General features: G+C 42.5%; 1 protein-coding gene across 1 annotated transcript; it reads left to right on the top strand.

The window, feature by feature from the left end:
- Window positions 1-681: 681 nt before the first annotated feature.
- On the top strand, window positions 682-10,031 carry LOC118996283 (pancreatic triacylglycerol lipase-like). The gene is made up of 8 exons (XM_037059581.1): window positions 682-874; window positions 991-1,110; window positions 1,674-1,792; window positions 4,588-4,720; window positions 5,779-5,887; window positions 6,460-6,627; window positions 7,295-7,297; window positions 9,935-10,031. The coding sequence occupies exons 1-8, from the start codon at window positions 682-684 to the stop codon at window positions 9,996-9,998; spliced, it is 909 nt and encodes a 302-aa protein (XP_036915476.1). The 3' UTR covers window positions 9,999-10,031.
- The last annotated feature ends 5,582 nt before the right edge of the window (window positions 10,032-15,613 follow it).

Here is a 15,613-nt window from a genome sequence, read left to right as displayed (position 1 = left end):
TGCATGATGGAGTAGATAAAATGTATTATTTTACAAATCTCAGACTACTTACGTTTGGCCAACCCTGGCTGCTTGGTTCCTAAAATATCCCTGTGCATTTATAAGAAAGACGTTGCTACCCTCCATCCGAGAAGTAGCTCAGAAAACAACCGCTTTCCTCTTCTATCCTCCAGCTCTAATTTTCTTTTTAATACTTTGTATTAAAAAGTATTAATCCTTTTTAAAAAAGATTAATACTTTAATACTTTTAACACTTCCCAACTTGAATAAGTTGGTTACATTTGGATTGGTGGAGGCATCTGGAATGTCTAGCATTAATTTGCTGGAGAGAGCATTCTTTCCCACAGTCCGTAAATGTGTATGAGCGCCAGGACAGCCAGGCGCTATTCGAAGCCGCGCAAGCCAAGGTCCTTGCTCTCGAGGGAAGTTAGAGTATAGCGAGCACTCTTTTAGCCTGAACAGCTTTTAAATGGGCCGTGTATCCCAGAATCTGGTTCTCTCCCTGCAACTGCTGCCCGTGTTTGGGATTGTCCCAGTGATGTAAGTATCCATAAGTCAAGCAGAATTCCACGAATGGAGGATAAGTCCCTTTAATGCAAATCGGGAATTGGGTGCAGATTTCCCTTCAGAAGGTGGTAAGATTGGGAAGAACCAGCTCAACTCTTTCCTGTCTAACTCGCGATGACTGTCATGAAGACAGGTGAATGTGCAGGCACACTGATAGACAGTGACACAATGCAACTTGTCACTCTAGGGTTGGACCCAGCTGAACCTTGCTTTGAGGGGACACCCGAATTAGTCCGACTGGATGCCAGCGATGCCCAGTTTGTGGATGTAATTCACACAGACATTGCCCCCCTGATCCCCAACATGGGTGAGTTTCTCAATTCATTCTCCTGGAATGTGCTGTGAGTCTATTCATTCAAGTATTTTAGAGGCTTCTTAGTCTATGCATTAATGGCATCATTCCCATATTTTAAAATTCTTCAGGGTTTGGAACGAGCCAGATTTCAGGACACCTGGATTTCTTTCCAAATGGAGGAATACACATGCCCGGGTGCAAGAGGAACACTTTCTCTCAGCTCGTGAGCGTAGACGGGATCTGGGAAGGTGAAACCATCATGTGCAGAGATTTTTCTTGGGGGAAAGTTTGTGTGTTGTTTTGCAAAACTTTGAATATTTTGGTATTGTTCAGGTCTCACATTTTCTATAACAAAGCGCTTTTTAATTGTGTCCCCAAGCTCTGGGCTTTTCACTGGGGGAGGCAGGCATGAAGAGACTGTAAGAAAGAAAGTGTATCTGCAGTGCAATGATCGAATTCAGGGAATGCATTACTGAGGGGATAGTTGCATCTGGATGAACCAATCTTTTCCTTCTGGGGTTATTCGGACCTTTTTTTGAAGTTCCATTTCAAAAAAGAGCTCTTTTTATATTTCAAAAGAAATGCTCTTTTCCTTTAGCTGTGGTATCACTCTTGCCATCTGAAACAGTACTTAACTTGTAATTTCATCAGGAGTGATACATACAGCTCATAAATGACTTTGTCCTTTGACCCTCATGAGTTCACGCTAATTAGAGAAATCTGTTCACCAACTGAACTTTAACCTGATCATGACATGAACGTGGAAAACTCAAAATCTCTGGCTGACGGGGAATCGTGCCTGTTTTCAAAGGCATTTGTCACTTTGTCGCCTGCAACCACCTGAGAAGCTACGAGTATTACAACCATAGCATCCTCCACCCCGAAGGCTTTGCTGGATTCCCCTGTGCCTCGTACAATGCCTTCAGCGAGGTAAGGAGACTCCACCTGGCCCCTGCGGAATTTGGTGACCATGATCTCTCATGGCTCGGGGGGGGGGGGGGGGGCNCTCCCACGTCTGAACACTTTTGGTCATACAGATTTATTTTAATAGTGATAAGATAATGGACAATTTCCAAGAAATGGGCTTGTCTCCTGAAATGTCTCATATCTGTCTTGTTCTCTTGCTTCTGTGTGTATCAGGTAAAAGTCCCATCTTGTTTGGGAAACAATTCTAAGTGAAAAAATAATCTATGGAAATCTGAGCTGTGCTCAGATAGGACACTAATGTATGTGGAACCCTTGTCTTAAATGCTGACCTTAAAAAACTATATACTAAGGGGCACGTGGTTATTTCTCTGTGATCTCATACTTGCCAAGATTTTTTTCCTGAGTTTTTCATCTTGCTTGGTATTTTCTAGAGAGCTAAGTAAAGATTTTTATTTTATTTTTTAAAGATTTTATTGCCCTGGCTGGCGTAGCTCAGTGGATTGAGCGGGAGCCTGCGAACCAGACCATCGCGATTAGATTCCCAGTCAGGGCACATGCCTGGGTTGCAGGCCAGTTCCCGGCAGGGGCCAGTTCCCAGCAGGGGACGCACAAGAAGCAACCATACATTGATGTTTCTCTTCCTCTCTTCTTCCCTCCTTCTCTAAAGATAAATAAATAAAATATTTAAAAAAATAAATGTTTAAAAAAAAGATTTTATTTATTTATGCCCTGGCTGGTGTAGCTCAGTGGATTGAGCGGGGGCCTGTGGAACAGAGGATCACTGTTCGATTCCCAGTCAGGGCATATGCCTGGGTTGCAGGCCAGTTCCCTGCAGGCCAACTCCCAGCTGGAGACGCATGAAAGGCAACCATACATTGATGTTTCTCTCCCTCTCTCCTTCCCTTCCCCTGTAAAGATAAATAAATAAAATCTTTAAAAATAATAATAATAATAAAAGATTTTATTTATTTATTTTAAATAAATTAGAGAGATGGGGAAGGGAGGGAGAAAGAAAGGGGGTGAAACATCAGCGTGTGGTTGCCTCTACCACATCCCATACTGGGGATATGGCCTGAAACCCAGGCCTGTGCCCTGACTGGGGATCAAACCAGTGATGCTTTGGTTCGCTCAATCCACTGAGCTACACCAGCCACACCACTCAGAGCTAAGTAAAGATTTTTAAATGTGATCTTGAATATGACATATCTGTTTCCTGTTTACTTTTAATTGCTTTTCCTTAAAGCGTGTTTTTTTTTTAATGAAAATGTGTACTCTGTGTCATTTAATGAGTAAAATTTCAAGTAGCATGCCAGGTGAAGTCATAATTACTGAGGACATACACCTTAGTGATAAAAACAGAATATGAATCTGGGTTTTACCGTTAAAATGCTGAATGATTTGGGGCAAAATACTTAACTTCCCTAAAGCAATTTCTTCATTTCCAAATGCAAATAATAATGGTAGACTTCATAGATTTGGCAGGAGGATTTAATGAGAGGACATGTTAATTGCTTAGCCCAGAACCTAAAATATGGTAATTAGCATTCAATAGCTGTGAGCTACTATGTGTGTATTTGGGGAAGGTGCTTTGTATATTTTATTCCCAGTATACAGCTTGCATATATAACCAGAATATCCCCTTTCTTTGGTCTAACTTTATTTTTCTCTTTTCCCCATAGCCCTTCCTATTCTCTAGGTAATGGGGAAAACAAACAAACAGAGAAGCTTCAGGTTTCATTCAGTTCAAATGTAATCTGACTCAATAATACAAACAGTCCTTTTAGGAGTTGCTCAGGCACTTTTATAAGAAAAATTCTCCATCTGGCAGATTTCTCAGCCTCCTTTCCAGGCTGGCATTGGACCAGGAGATCACAGTGGTGGTTGGCATGTATCCGGCAGAGGGAGAACATGGGGGCTACCTTACTGATGGGCCATGGCAAATGTCTGCTGATGAGTTCCTGCTCAGGCGATGCCCTCAGAGAGCTGTGAGCATTCTTCCAGGCTGGCTCTGTCTCTCTTTAGCTTCTGTTCCATGCAGACCTGCTTCTCAGCCCAGCCCCCATCTGGTTCATCCATCCAGGTGGCACAGCCTCGCCCTTCCCTAGTGGGCGTGGCTAGGTTTGTCCTTCCCACTCTGTTCCTCCTTTTCCCTCTCTTCTCCCCACACTTCCTTGGCCCACGGGTCCTGCATGATATCCATCTTTTCTAGACCCAACCTCAGGGCTAAACCTTAGCAACCAGCTGGGACATTTTCTCTCAACACTGAGAGAATTCTGAGATCTGAAATTTTTAGACTTTGATACACTCAGTGGGAGCTAAAGAAATTGAGAAAAACCTGACTTTTGAGCCTGTCATCCTCCTCCTGGGTCCTGTTCCACGATCGACAGCTGATCATCACTTGCTGCTCTGTGTCTTGCACTTTCTGAAATAAATTCTAACCACCTGCAGGCAGATAGATGTGTAGGGGAAACTGGGGTAAAAGAGGAAAGTTTCAAATATGTGTGTGTGTGTGTATATATATATTTATATGAATACTCTTTGTGTGATTTTTATAACATTTTTGTTAGTATTGTGTTATTTAACAGTGAATAATTGTTCCCTGATAATTCACCATTGATTCATCGGTGTAAAATAATGAGATGCATTTTTAACCTTTGCGGAGACACTGTTACGCCCTCTTTTACCATCAGGACAGCATTGGCGTCAGAATATCCGAGTTGTAACAACACGTGAAAAAAGAGATGATGCGCTTTTATAAGAAGCAGCGTCATCACTCGTCACCTGTTTGTCTGCCCTAGAACACGTGCTACCCCTGTCCCAGTGGAGGCTGCCCACAGATGGGTCACTATGCTGACAGATTTCCTGGGAAAACAAGGGAAGTGGGACAGACGTTCTACCTGAACACTGGGGCAACCGTCGGCGATTTTTCCCGTAAGTCTCTATTTGATTGGCTTTTAATTCTGCATGCTATGAATTTTATCATGCCCAGGAAAAATGTGTGAAATTCCTCTTCTGTACAAAACCTTTTTAAACACCCCACCCCAATGTGGAAAAATACCCAGATGCTGTGCTCAGCTAATTTGGATGTTATGCAGGGTGTAGGGACTGAATTATAAATAAAACAAAAATAAGCCTCTTCCTATTTGATTCTCATGCTGAATTCAGGAGGCTTCTTCTACTCCAGCTTCTTCATATTGGGTCAAAAGTTCCAGTGAGCAAAATTCTGGAGTTTCATGCAAACAGAAAAGTCACCCAGGAGAGAGATGGTGGAGGATGTGGGAATGGAAAGGAGTTGACAGATCCAAGGGCTATTTCAGATTGCAGACTGTGGGTGCTGCGGATGAGAGGGTGTGTGGATGGTGGATCACAGGACTGACTCCAGGTCTCTTTTCCAGCTAATAGAGGAAAGAAACTGTTTGGGAGTCAATGAGTCAGTTGCATTGCAAAAACTAAAGTGAAATTGTATCCTCGCCCTCAATAAGCCACACTAGCTCAATAGGGCAAAAAAAACAAAAACAAAACCAAAACTGGTCATTTACTATTGACTAGTGCCATAGATTGGTTACCACAAATTGGTACATTCCCAAAGGCAATAGAAAGTTCAATGGTCACATTTTAAAATAAAGGCAGACTATTTAGACAAAGACAAGCTTACTCTAAAATGTGATGATCTGTGAAAGTGAAGTGAATGGATCACAACGTCATAGTCTACTTTTTCTACTTACATTTTAACATAAAGTTCTTTTAACATTTAAGAATAAACTGTTGGGTTGAAAAATTGAGAGCCAAATAGATGACTTTTTTACTTGTCTTCCCCCAATGCCTGTCCTCTGAATATTGAGATAAAAGGAATGTCTATGACTATTAGAACTACCAACTCAGGTGATAAATTATTCAGAATTCAGCAGTAGTGGACTTCCAGGTAGCTTGCCTTCAGTATCTTCTCTGCAAACTGACGTTCTGCAAACCTTCCCCAACCCCTCACGCAGGTTGGAGGTACAGGGTGACTGTTACTCTGTCCGGAAAGAAGGTTAGAGGACACGTGCTAGTCTCTTTGTTTGGAGATCAAGGAAACTCTGAGCAGTATGAAGTTTTCCAGTGAGTAAAATATAACTCTAAGCCTCTTCCGTGTTGGAATAACCCACACATTCGATGTATGTTGTGGACGTAAGAGTTTATTCCTTGCTATGTGAGCGTATGGTACCACCACCAATCATCAAAAAGAACAGATTATTTGACCCTCGCACCTAATTACATTTCAGGATTTTGCTTCTAATTTTCTCTCTGCTACTTCCTGAGAAATCCCCAACGTTTACTTTGATGGGTGGCATCTGATTTGTAATCGATAAATAATTATTCTGTTCAAAACAACTGGGAAAAGATGATGTATATGACATCATCATTTATTAAATATAGGTAAGATGGGACTAAAACATGTTTGAAGTTTTGTGAAAGCAAGGATGAGTTTAAAGCAATATGAGTTATGAATGGCCGGCAAACTACCACTGAGTTAGCATACATGTCTACATTTATTTAATACATTACAATGACAAATGTACTATTAATCATCAACCTAGAGATGCATTGTAAGCTGGTTTTAGAAACATATGTGTTTATATGTATATGTACATATGTTCATGCATGTTTTTATTAACTTTTTAATTCCCAAGTGGCGTTCTCCAACCAGAAAGTGTTCACTCCAGTGACATTGACTCAGATGTGGATGTTGGAGATTTGCAGAAGGTTGAATTTCTTTGGCATAAGAGTCTCATCATCAGCCTAACTCGACCCGAAGTGGGAGCATCCCAGATCACAGTGGAGAGAAACGATGGAAAAACGTAAGTAATAAAACTCCAAAGAGATTTGACATGTTGAATCACCATTTATAGTTCCAGTCCCACTGAAAGTTGACTTTAGGTAAAATCTCCTCCAACGTTCTCCTACATCCCACCCACAGGTACTTCCTCATACTTTCTGTCTCTTTGGGAGAACGTGCAGAACTTTAGGAACACCTCTGTGATAGATCTGTAGATGAGTGCTACATTATCTAATACAAGTGGTGATAGAATGGCACTCTGGTTTCACGACCTCAGGCGCAAAGAATGATTTCACTTAGCAGCTGTGTCTTTTGCTGTGTGCATACTTCATATGTTCGCCTTCTCCCAATGTCCTGAGTTCACCAAATTGCCACTAAAATTATGAGGCAAACACCTTATCAAGAAGTTCAAATAGACTGTTCTAGATCGTTGGCTTTCTTAATGAAGACAAAGGTCAACCTCTGGTTCCAACCAAGAGTGACGTATGTATGAGCCAAAGACATTTACCATGGTGAGCCACCATAAAAAGTCTGCTGCTGCTGGTGATAACTATAACAGAACCGATATGGGCCCGGTGTTCTGAATATAAAGCCAAATTCTGATGCATAGTGTTATGCCTCTTTCGTCATCATTCAGTTGTTCTGTCCTCAGAAAGGCCCAAGGAGGGGCTCTTGCTTCTGGCAAACAGGGAGTTAACAGTGATTGAACTTACATTCCCAATCAAAACAACTGAAATTCAGACCAAAAGTATATAAAATAACAGTTTCTAAGCACTGAACATTAGGCAACACAGGAAAGCCATCCCTGAAAAATAAGAAACAGAGAAGGTCGAGTCTTGTACTTGTTCCAGCTTACTGCCAGGAGAGTGTTTTCAGGATGTCCCATGAAAAGGGAGATTTCAGACAGAGGCCAGTGGGCTCCCTGAGTTAAGGAGACAGAGCTAAGAATCCAGAAAACCCAAGGCAACTAGATTTCAGAGGACTGAGTACCAGAGAGAAAGAGAGCTACAGAGAGAATCTCAGAAACCTGAAAGTTCCCTTGAATATTTAGCAGAGCACTGATGGGTGAGGAAACTAACCAAAGCCAGTGAAATACCCATCTGAAAGGATTAGAGGGGACAGTGCCCAGTAATCTTTAGAGATGGGATGAGAACCTGTTTCCACTAACCAAGCTGGAAAAGGTCACAAGTCAAGAAACATTCCATAGATTATTTAGGAAGATCTTCCCCCAGCTGCAGGAAACAATTAGCCTAGACTGAACAAGACCTGGAGGTTTTCAAATTGTTTCCAAATAACTGAATTGAAACCCAAAATGGAGCTTAAGAAAATTTATAGGAATACAAAAGTACCCAGCAGCAAACAGGCTACAGCCCACACCTTATGACATTAAAGAAGTTTCTCAGGTATACAAAAAAGTCAGGACACTACAACCTTTGAGGAAGATAATAATCAATCAGAGGAAACCAAACCAGAACTGATACAAATATTATAATAGCAGACACTAACGTTAAAACAGTTATTAAACTTGTATTCCATTTGTTCAGAAGGTTGTTAGAGGCATGGCATATGTGAAAGAAGACCCAAGTTGAATTTCTACAACTATAATATTTGAAATTAAAAAAAACAGGGTGGGGTAAAACTAGTTGTTTACAGTTGTGAGTTTGTAAAACACAGTTTATCCTTGTACTGTTATTTATTAATTATTGAATTATTTTTCTATACAAACAACTGTAAACCTACTCCCCCCTGCACTGGATACAATAAACAGCAGATTAGACATTACAGAAGAAAGATTAGTAAACTTGAAGGCATAACAGAAACTATCCAAAATAGACATGCAGAGAACAAGATTCTTAAAATGGGAAGAGCATCAATGAACATCGAAATAACTTCACAAAGTGTATTAGAGTTCTTACTGAGGACCCTAAAAGAGGAAACAGAAAATATGTTTGAAGAAATAATGACTCCAAAATGTTCAAACTTGGTGAAAACTATAAACCAACTAATCTAAGTGGTATAACGAGAAAAGAGAAGAAAACCAACACACATCAAAATCAAATTGCTCAAAACTAGTTATAAAGAGAAAATCTTGAAACCAGCCAGAGAAAAAATATACATTACATACAGAGAAATAAGGACAATAATGACAGCAAATTTCTCATCAGAAACAATGCAAGTGAGAAGACAGTGAAATAGCATTCTTAAAGTACTGAAAGGAAAAAAAACTGTCAACTTAGAGTTCTATACCCAAAAATATATATTTCAAAGATGAAAATGAAATAAAGACTTTTCATATATTCCAAAGCTGAAAGAATTTATCACCAGCATGTGTCTACATAATGAGAAATGTTAAAGGAAGATCTTCAGGGAGAGGGAAATTATACTAGGTGAAAATAATCTGCAAAAAAAACCTAATAGACTAAAAAAAACTACATCGAAAAACACAGGAGGTCATTAAATATTATTACTTAAGTCTTTAAAAATAACTGACTAAGGTGATGGCAGTATTTGGGAGAGTTATAATACATGTATGTGTAAATTTTATGATAACAGAACCATAAAGGGTAGGAGAGAGAAATGGAAATATCCTATTGTAATGACTTTATACCAAATGTGAGTTAACATATCCCTTGAAGGTAAAATGTGATAAATTAAAAATATGTGGTATAAATTCTAAAGCATCTACTAAAGGAATAAAATGAAAACTCTAGCTCATAAGCCCACAAAGGAGATAAAACGATTCTTTAAAAAATAAGGCATAAAAAGAGGAAAACAAGACAAAGGATATAGGTGACAAATAGAAAGATAATAGACTCGAACCTAACCATATTAATCACTGTATTAAATGTAAATGGTCTAACTACAATGATTGAAAAACAGGGATTACAATTGGATTCTTTTAAAAAAATCAATAAGTAATTCTATGCTGCTTATGTGAAGTGTACTTTAAATATAAAAACACAAATATATTCAAAGTGAAAGGAGAGAAAAAGATATAACACTAGTTATTAAGGAAATTCAAATTCAAACCACAATGCAATACCATCATACGCTTATTTAAACAGCGAAAATTTAAAAAAATTGCCAAGTGTTCAGTAGGTGCTTTTCAAATGTGACAAAGGAGTCTTGCCTGTCCTTTGAGGTGTCCAGGGCCACCTCTCTCTGCCATCTCCACGGCCATGAAACAGCATCGGCAAGCACAGCCCAGTCTGGCCCGAGGAAGCAAGGTCTAGGGCACAGGGGGCGCTCCCTGCTCAGCTGGAGGGACGTGGAGCCTGGCCTCCTGTGGCCTCAGGAGCTGACTCGCCGCTCTTGCCTTCTCTCCGCAGGTACAACTTCTGCAGCCAGTCAACTGTGAGGGACAACGTGCTGCTCACCCTCACTCCGTGTTAGGAGCCTGCTCACAGGTGACCTCTGGATCTGATTGTTAATAAAATCTACTGGTGAAGCAAAAACGTTCCTGTCTTTGTCATCATTAGTCCATTTTTCCAATGAAACCTTTGGATGCAGTGACTAAAATCCAAAACTTGGGCTTAGTCTGAAGAACCACAGATGACTTGAATTTTGCTACATATCATGCAGCATTGAGCTTAGGGATACCGTTTATTTGATGCTGGCTGGCAGCATGGCCATTACTACTACCGCTGCTGGCAGTCTGACGACTTAAGGCCAGTGTCCAGGCCCCAAATGACCCTTTCTTGGTGGGCACACGTGGGGAGTACCCACCTTTGCTGCTTGTTCCCCTGCCTGCTCCTACTCAGGGGAGATGAGACATAAGGAGGTGAGGCCAGGGCATTTCTGATGCTTCCTACCTGCCCCCACTGGGGCTCCCTCACACCCTCCTCCTCTCTGCAGCCTCATAGATTTTTCTAGTACACAAATCAAAGATCCTCGCGAAGGTTGCCATGATGGAACCCACATGGCTTAGGGAGCCTTGTGAGGGCCCTCTTGGGCCAATTTCCACCTAGGACCCCACCCACACCTCTCCCCACATTCCTTCTGCAACTCTCCATTCTGGCACTATCTCCTAAAAGGGCCTTGACCTCAGATGCCACTGGACCTTTGTGCAAACTCTTCCTTTCCCAAGGATGTTTCTTCCCCTGTCTTCCTGTCTATTTAACTCCTACTGATTAACTTCCTGTCTGTGTGGACATCGCTTCTTCCAGGGAGATGTTCTTCACCTCCATTACCCACACCCCTTAAGACTGGAATAGAGGCCACCTCACTACATTCCCACTGTACCCAGGACTTCTTCCATCTCAGTGCTTCTCTCTCAATATCATAGTTTCTTGCTTACTTGCCTGTATGTCCCATGTGTAAATTCCTTAAGGAGTTTGCATGTTGTATGTGCCTGGTTCAATGGGATGCAGATGAGTGCCTAGGCCGTGGGAAAGATTCAGAAAACAGCTTTCTCAGAACAAACACTCCTTTGGAATTAAGGGGCTCTGAGAACCCAGCTGGAATCAACCCTATTCTTCCCCCAGAATTTATAAGATGTTTCTCTGTCTGCCCTGGCTGGTATAGCCCAGTGGATTGAGCATGAGCCTGCAAACCAAAGGGTTACTGTTTGATTCCCAGGGTACAGGGCACATCAGGGCGCATGCCTGGGTTGTGGGCCACATCACTGCTGGGGGACACGTGAGAGACAACCACACATTGATGTTTCTCTTCCTCTTTTTCTTGTTCCCTACTCCTCTCTCTAAAAATAGATGAAATTTTTTTGAAAGTGGCAAGCTATCTGAACATTCTGAACTTGAAATTGAAGGAGGAAGCACAGACAGAGCTGATTGGCTGGAGGAAAGCAGTGATTCGGCTCCAGCTGGATGTGCAGATAGGGCGGGTGATAGCTAGAGACCTCATCTTTATCTTTGGGACCTTCCAGGAGTTGTACATTTGGAAGACAGGAGAGGTGTCTGCTGCAAATGAAATCATAGTTTCAAAAGAGATCCACAGATTTGTATAAAAACGAATCCTACCTTAAGTTTCTGAAGCTGAGCAAGATACAAGTTCATGCAGCATATTTTAATTGTTATTGTTTGAAAGCCTCATCTAGAAATCTTTCCATCTGGAGTGAAATGGATTCCTTGGTCTAGGAGGCTGTAAAGGAGATACAGTTTAGACCCCAGTCTTGCTAGGGGCTTAGTCCAGTTATGTCCCCCAGGGCGTTTAACAGGAGCGAGTGTAGTAAAGTACAGTGCATATTGACAAAATGCAGAAAGAAAACATGCTTAGCCGATGGGGTGTGCCCAAGAATGGCGGCAGTGAACGCAATGCCAGCTGCTCGTTCTGAATCCCGGGGCTGGCTGACCTCTTCTGTATTAGTTAGCTACCACTGCAGGACGAACCATCACCAAACTCAGTGGCATTGTGTTAGTAATCTCTGGGTCAGTTGGGTGCTTCTGGTCTTGGCTGGGTTCACTCATGCGTCTGTGGTCAGGGCACGTTGACTCAGCAGTGCTGTTAATCTTGGCCGGGTGTCTCAAATACTTGGGGGTCAACTGGCTTTGAGCTGGACCAAGTGGTTACTCCCAATGCAGTTAATGACCAAAGCGAGTCACACATCTACCCGAAAGGATGGGGAAATAGACTTCAAGTCTTGATGAAAAGAGCTGCAAGATCACACTGCAAAGGGCACAGATGTCTGGGGGGAGTGTAAAGAACTGTGACCACTATCCCTATAGCACCATCTCTAACCTGTTTCTCCCTCCCGGGGAAGCCTGGGGCTGAGGAAGAAACAGCTCAGGTGTTGGAAGGGTTTTCACAGGGACGGGTCTGGTCAGGCTCCAGTCTCTGGCCTGATAATGCCTTTTCCTCACTGTTCTCATCAGCAGTGAGGGCATCTTCTCCATTCGCTCACTTCTGACTTTCTCCATGAGAAACTTTCCTTATATACAAACAATTTTATCGCTTTTTTCTGCAGCCATAAACTTTGCCAGAGAACTGAATTATTTGACCTACAATTGTGGCAACTTCAAGTGACTTAGTCTGCATGTGTGAAGCTGTCAGGCTAAATGGCAACAACCTCTTAAAAATTAGGCTGTGCCATTGCCATCCTTTAAAATGTATTTTAAGCCATCTGTCACCAACTGAAAATATCCCAGTTCTTTTCTACCAAATACTTCTCCTTCAGATTATGTTTCCCAAACCATTTCTTTCAAGTTGAATTTTATTTTTTCTCTCCTATTCATAATTTCGTTTGATGGCAGGGATCACTGGTTTCACCATTATGTTCTTAGAAGTAACTTCAATTCCTTTTGTCAGTTCATTTGTGCTTTTCTCCATGTTATTACTGAGAAATAAACTAGTTCTATGGGCTATTAAAATAAAATACCGAGTGCTTTCCTGAAAGGAATGAACNAAAAGCAAGACAACACAACAGTCCTGATCAGATATGCTGATCAGGAAATTCAGTCTTCACAGTCATTATTCACTCTTTAATAACAGCAACAAATTTATTAAATTTATTAGGGTGACATTGGTTAATAAAATTACGCAGATTGCAAGTGTACATTTCTATAACACCTCATCTGCCTAGTGCGTTGTGTGTTCACCACCCAAAGTCAAGTCCCCTTCTGTAGCCATGTATTTGACCTCTTTTACCCCCTTCTACCTGCCCTCCACCCCCCTTTCCCTCTGATAGCCGCCATACTGTTGTCTGTGCCTATGACTTTTTGTTTATCTTGTTTGTTCATTTATTGCTTGCAGTTTTATATCCCACATATAAGTGAAATCATACGGTTCTTGACTTTTTCCATCTGACTTATTTCGCTTAGCATGGTATTCTCAGTATCATTCGTCTTGATAAGTCATGCAAATCACCTCTTATTTTGAAGTGTGATAAAAATTATACTTTTAAAGAAATCCCCTCCCCACCAGCACTGAGCCACCAGCTCTGCACCTTAGTATGAATTTAGCAGAGCCAGCTGACTTAGAAGTGCTATTTTCTTACCGTGGAGCCACACGCCTCTTACAGTGCCCACCCCGCCCACAATGTAGGCTCCATGTTTGGAGGCAGAGGGGTAGGAGCCACTCCCCATTGCTACTAATAAAGGGTCAGCGCCCAACCCAACCAGGCCAATCACCTGGTAATGAAGAACTCTGAGCTGAGATGCACACAGCCAGGGGTTCCTGCAGCAGAATCAGGTCCAAGGCAGATGGCATCTGAGGACGACTGTGGTCTCGGGGGTGGTCCCATTTCTTGGGCCTCCCCGGGTCTAGTGGTTCAACAATTTCATGGATTCCATGAGATGCCCCAATATTCTTTCAATAAATCTCTGCTTTTTAAAAATGTAGCTAACTGACCAGAATTGATTTCTGTTGCGTACTACCAATAGAACCATAACATTTCTCCAAAAACTCACCTGCTGAGATAGCTAATGTCTCTACTTGCCTGTTGTGTCAGGGAATGAGGACGAGGAAAATAGTCTCAGATACAGACATATGTTAAAGGTACAGAGCTCTTGTCTGTGAAACTCAGCTTTAGGGATTGGTCCCACAGACACACCACACATGCGGGAAGGGACCCAGGTATACGAATATTCCCTGAGCCATTGTTTTTAATAGTAAAATGTTGAAACCAAGTGTTCATCAGTAGAGGACACACCAGCCCTGGTCGCCTTTAGGTGCTTTCTGCCTCTGACACCCCAGGTAGGGAATTTCCCTCTAGGTGGGCATGGAGCCCACAGGTGAACTTGGCAGTGAAGTGAGCTAAAAAGGAAACAGGCAGAGGGGCCTTACCCATGGGCAAACTGTGACAGGCCACGCATCGTTATTTCTCCTAAACTGAAACTGTGCCCTCCCACCTTTCTCCACCCTGAAATTCACTGAGAATAGGGGTCAAATGCCCATGAACTCCACTCATGGTGCATCCATTCCTTCACTAACTCATAACCACGTCAGTGCCAGGCACAGTTCCAGCAGCTGAGACACCGTGATGGCCAAAACAGATGCAGTCTCTGTCCTTGTGGAGTTGCATTCTAGGTGGGAGAAGCATTGCAACAAATAGACGGGCACATAAGATAGGTAATTATAACTTGTCGCAAGAGAGCTGAAAAAAACAAACAAGGCGTGGGGTACTGTGGGACCTGGAGTCGAGTGGGGAGGCTGGCAGCGGAGAGATTTCGGGGGTGGTCAGAGGTGGCCTCGGTGAAGCAATGACATTAAAGCGAATTGTTGAGTGATAAGAAGGAGCCAGCCCAATGCGGGTCTAGGGGAGAGAGTTTCAGGACATGGGAAGAGTGAAGAACAGAGGCCCCGAGTGGCAAAGGACTAGGTGTGCTGCATGGAGGCCAGTGTGGCCATGTGCAGAGGCCAAAATGGAAAGCAGGGAGGAAAGAGGCCCACAAGGCGTCAGGGCCACCTGCTGCCTCCCAGAGACACATTTCCCTAGTTACTTACTGACAGACTGTCACGAGGCTCCTCCAGGGTCAGCACCGCAGTGCCAGTGGAAACTCTGAGGTCTTCGACATCCCCAGTCTGCGGGACGTGCTCCAGCACCTCCCTACACCCGAGTGGACCTCCCAGCTTAGCTAGTCCATCACTTAGGCAATCAGGTGGCTCAAGTCTGGAAGCTTAGCAAGAACTTTATTTTCTTTTTCAACTTATTCTGTGTAAATAATATTCTTCCTCTGTGTGGTTTGCACTCAGCAAATCTAATTGACAACTTGCTCAGAATAACTGAGTATTCAACAACCCCCATTTCACTCGGCAGACGTGATTCAAAGGCCACCTTATCACTCATTATCTACATGACTTTGGAGACAATATATTCATCTCTCTGTGCCTCAGAGTCCACATATGCAAAGGGAAGAAAATAATGGTGCCTCCGTCATGGGGCTGCTGTGAGACATAAATTAGGTAATACATGCAAAATGCTTGACTGCACACTCCACGTCTTAATAACTGTTGGTGATGAGTCTTTGTTATTCTGGGGGAAGCCCTTTCTGTTTTCTTAACAGGGGAGCCCTCCCAACTGTCCTCCAGTGTTTTGGCTGCTCTGGAGGAGTGTG

Source organism: Sturnira hondurensis, unplaced genomic scaffold, assembly GCF_014824575.4.
Source record: "Sturnira hondurensis isolate 20B ecotype Veracruz unplaced genomic scaffold, ASM1482457v3 Scaffold0011253, whole genome shotgun sequence".
NCBI classification, from domain to species: domain Eukaryota; kingdom Metazoa; phylum Chordata; class Mammalia; order Chiroptera; family Phyllostomidae; genus Sturnira; species Sturnira hondurensis.
This window is presented reverse-complemented; position numbering and strand designations above follow the sequence as displayed.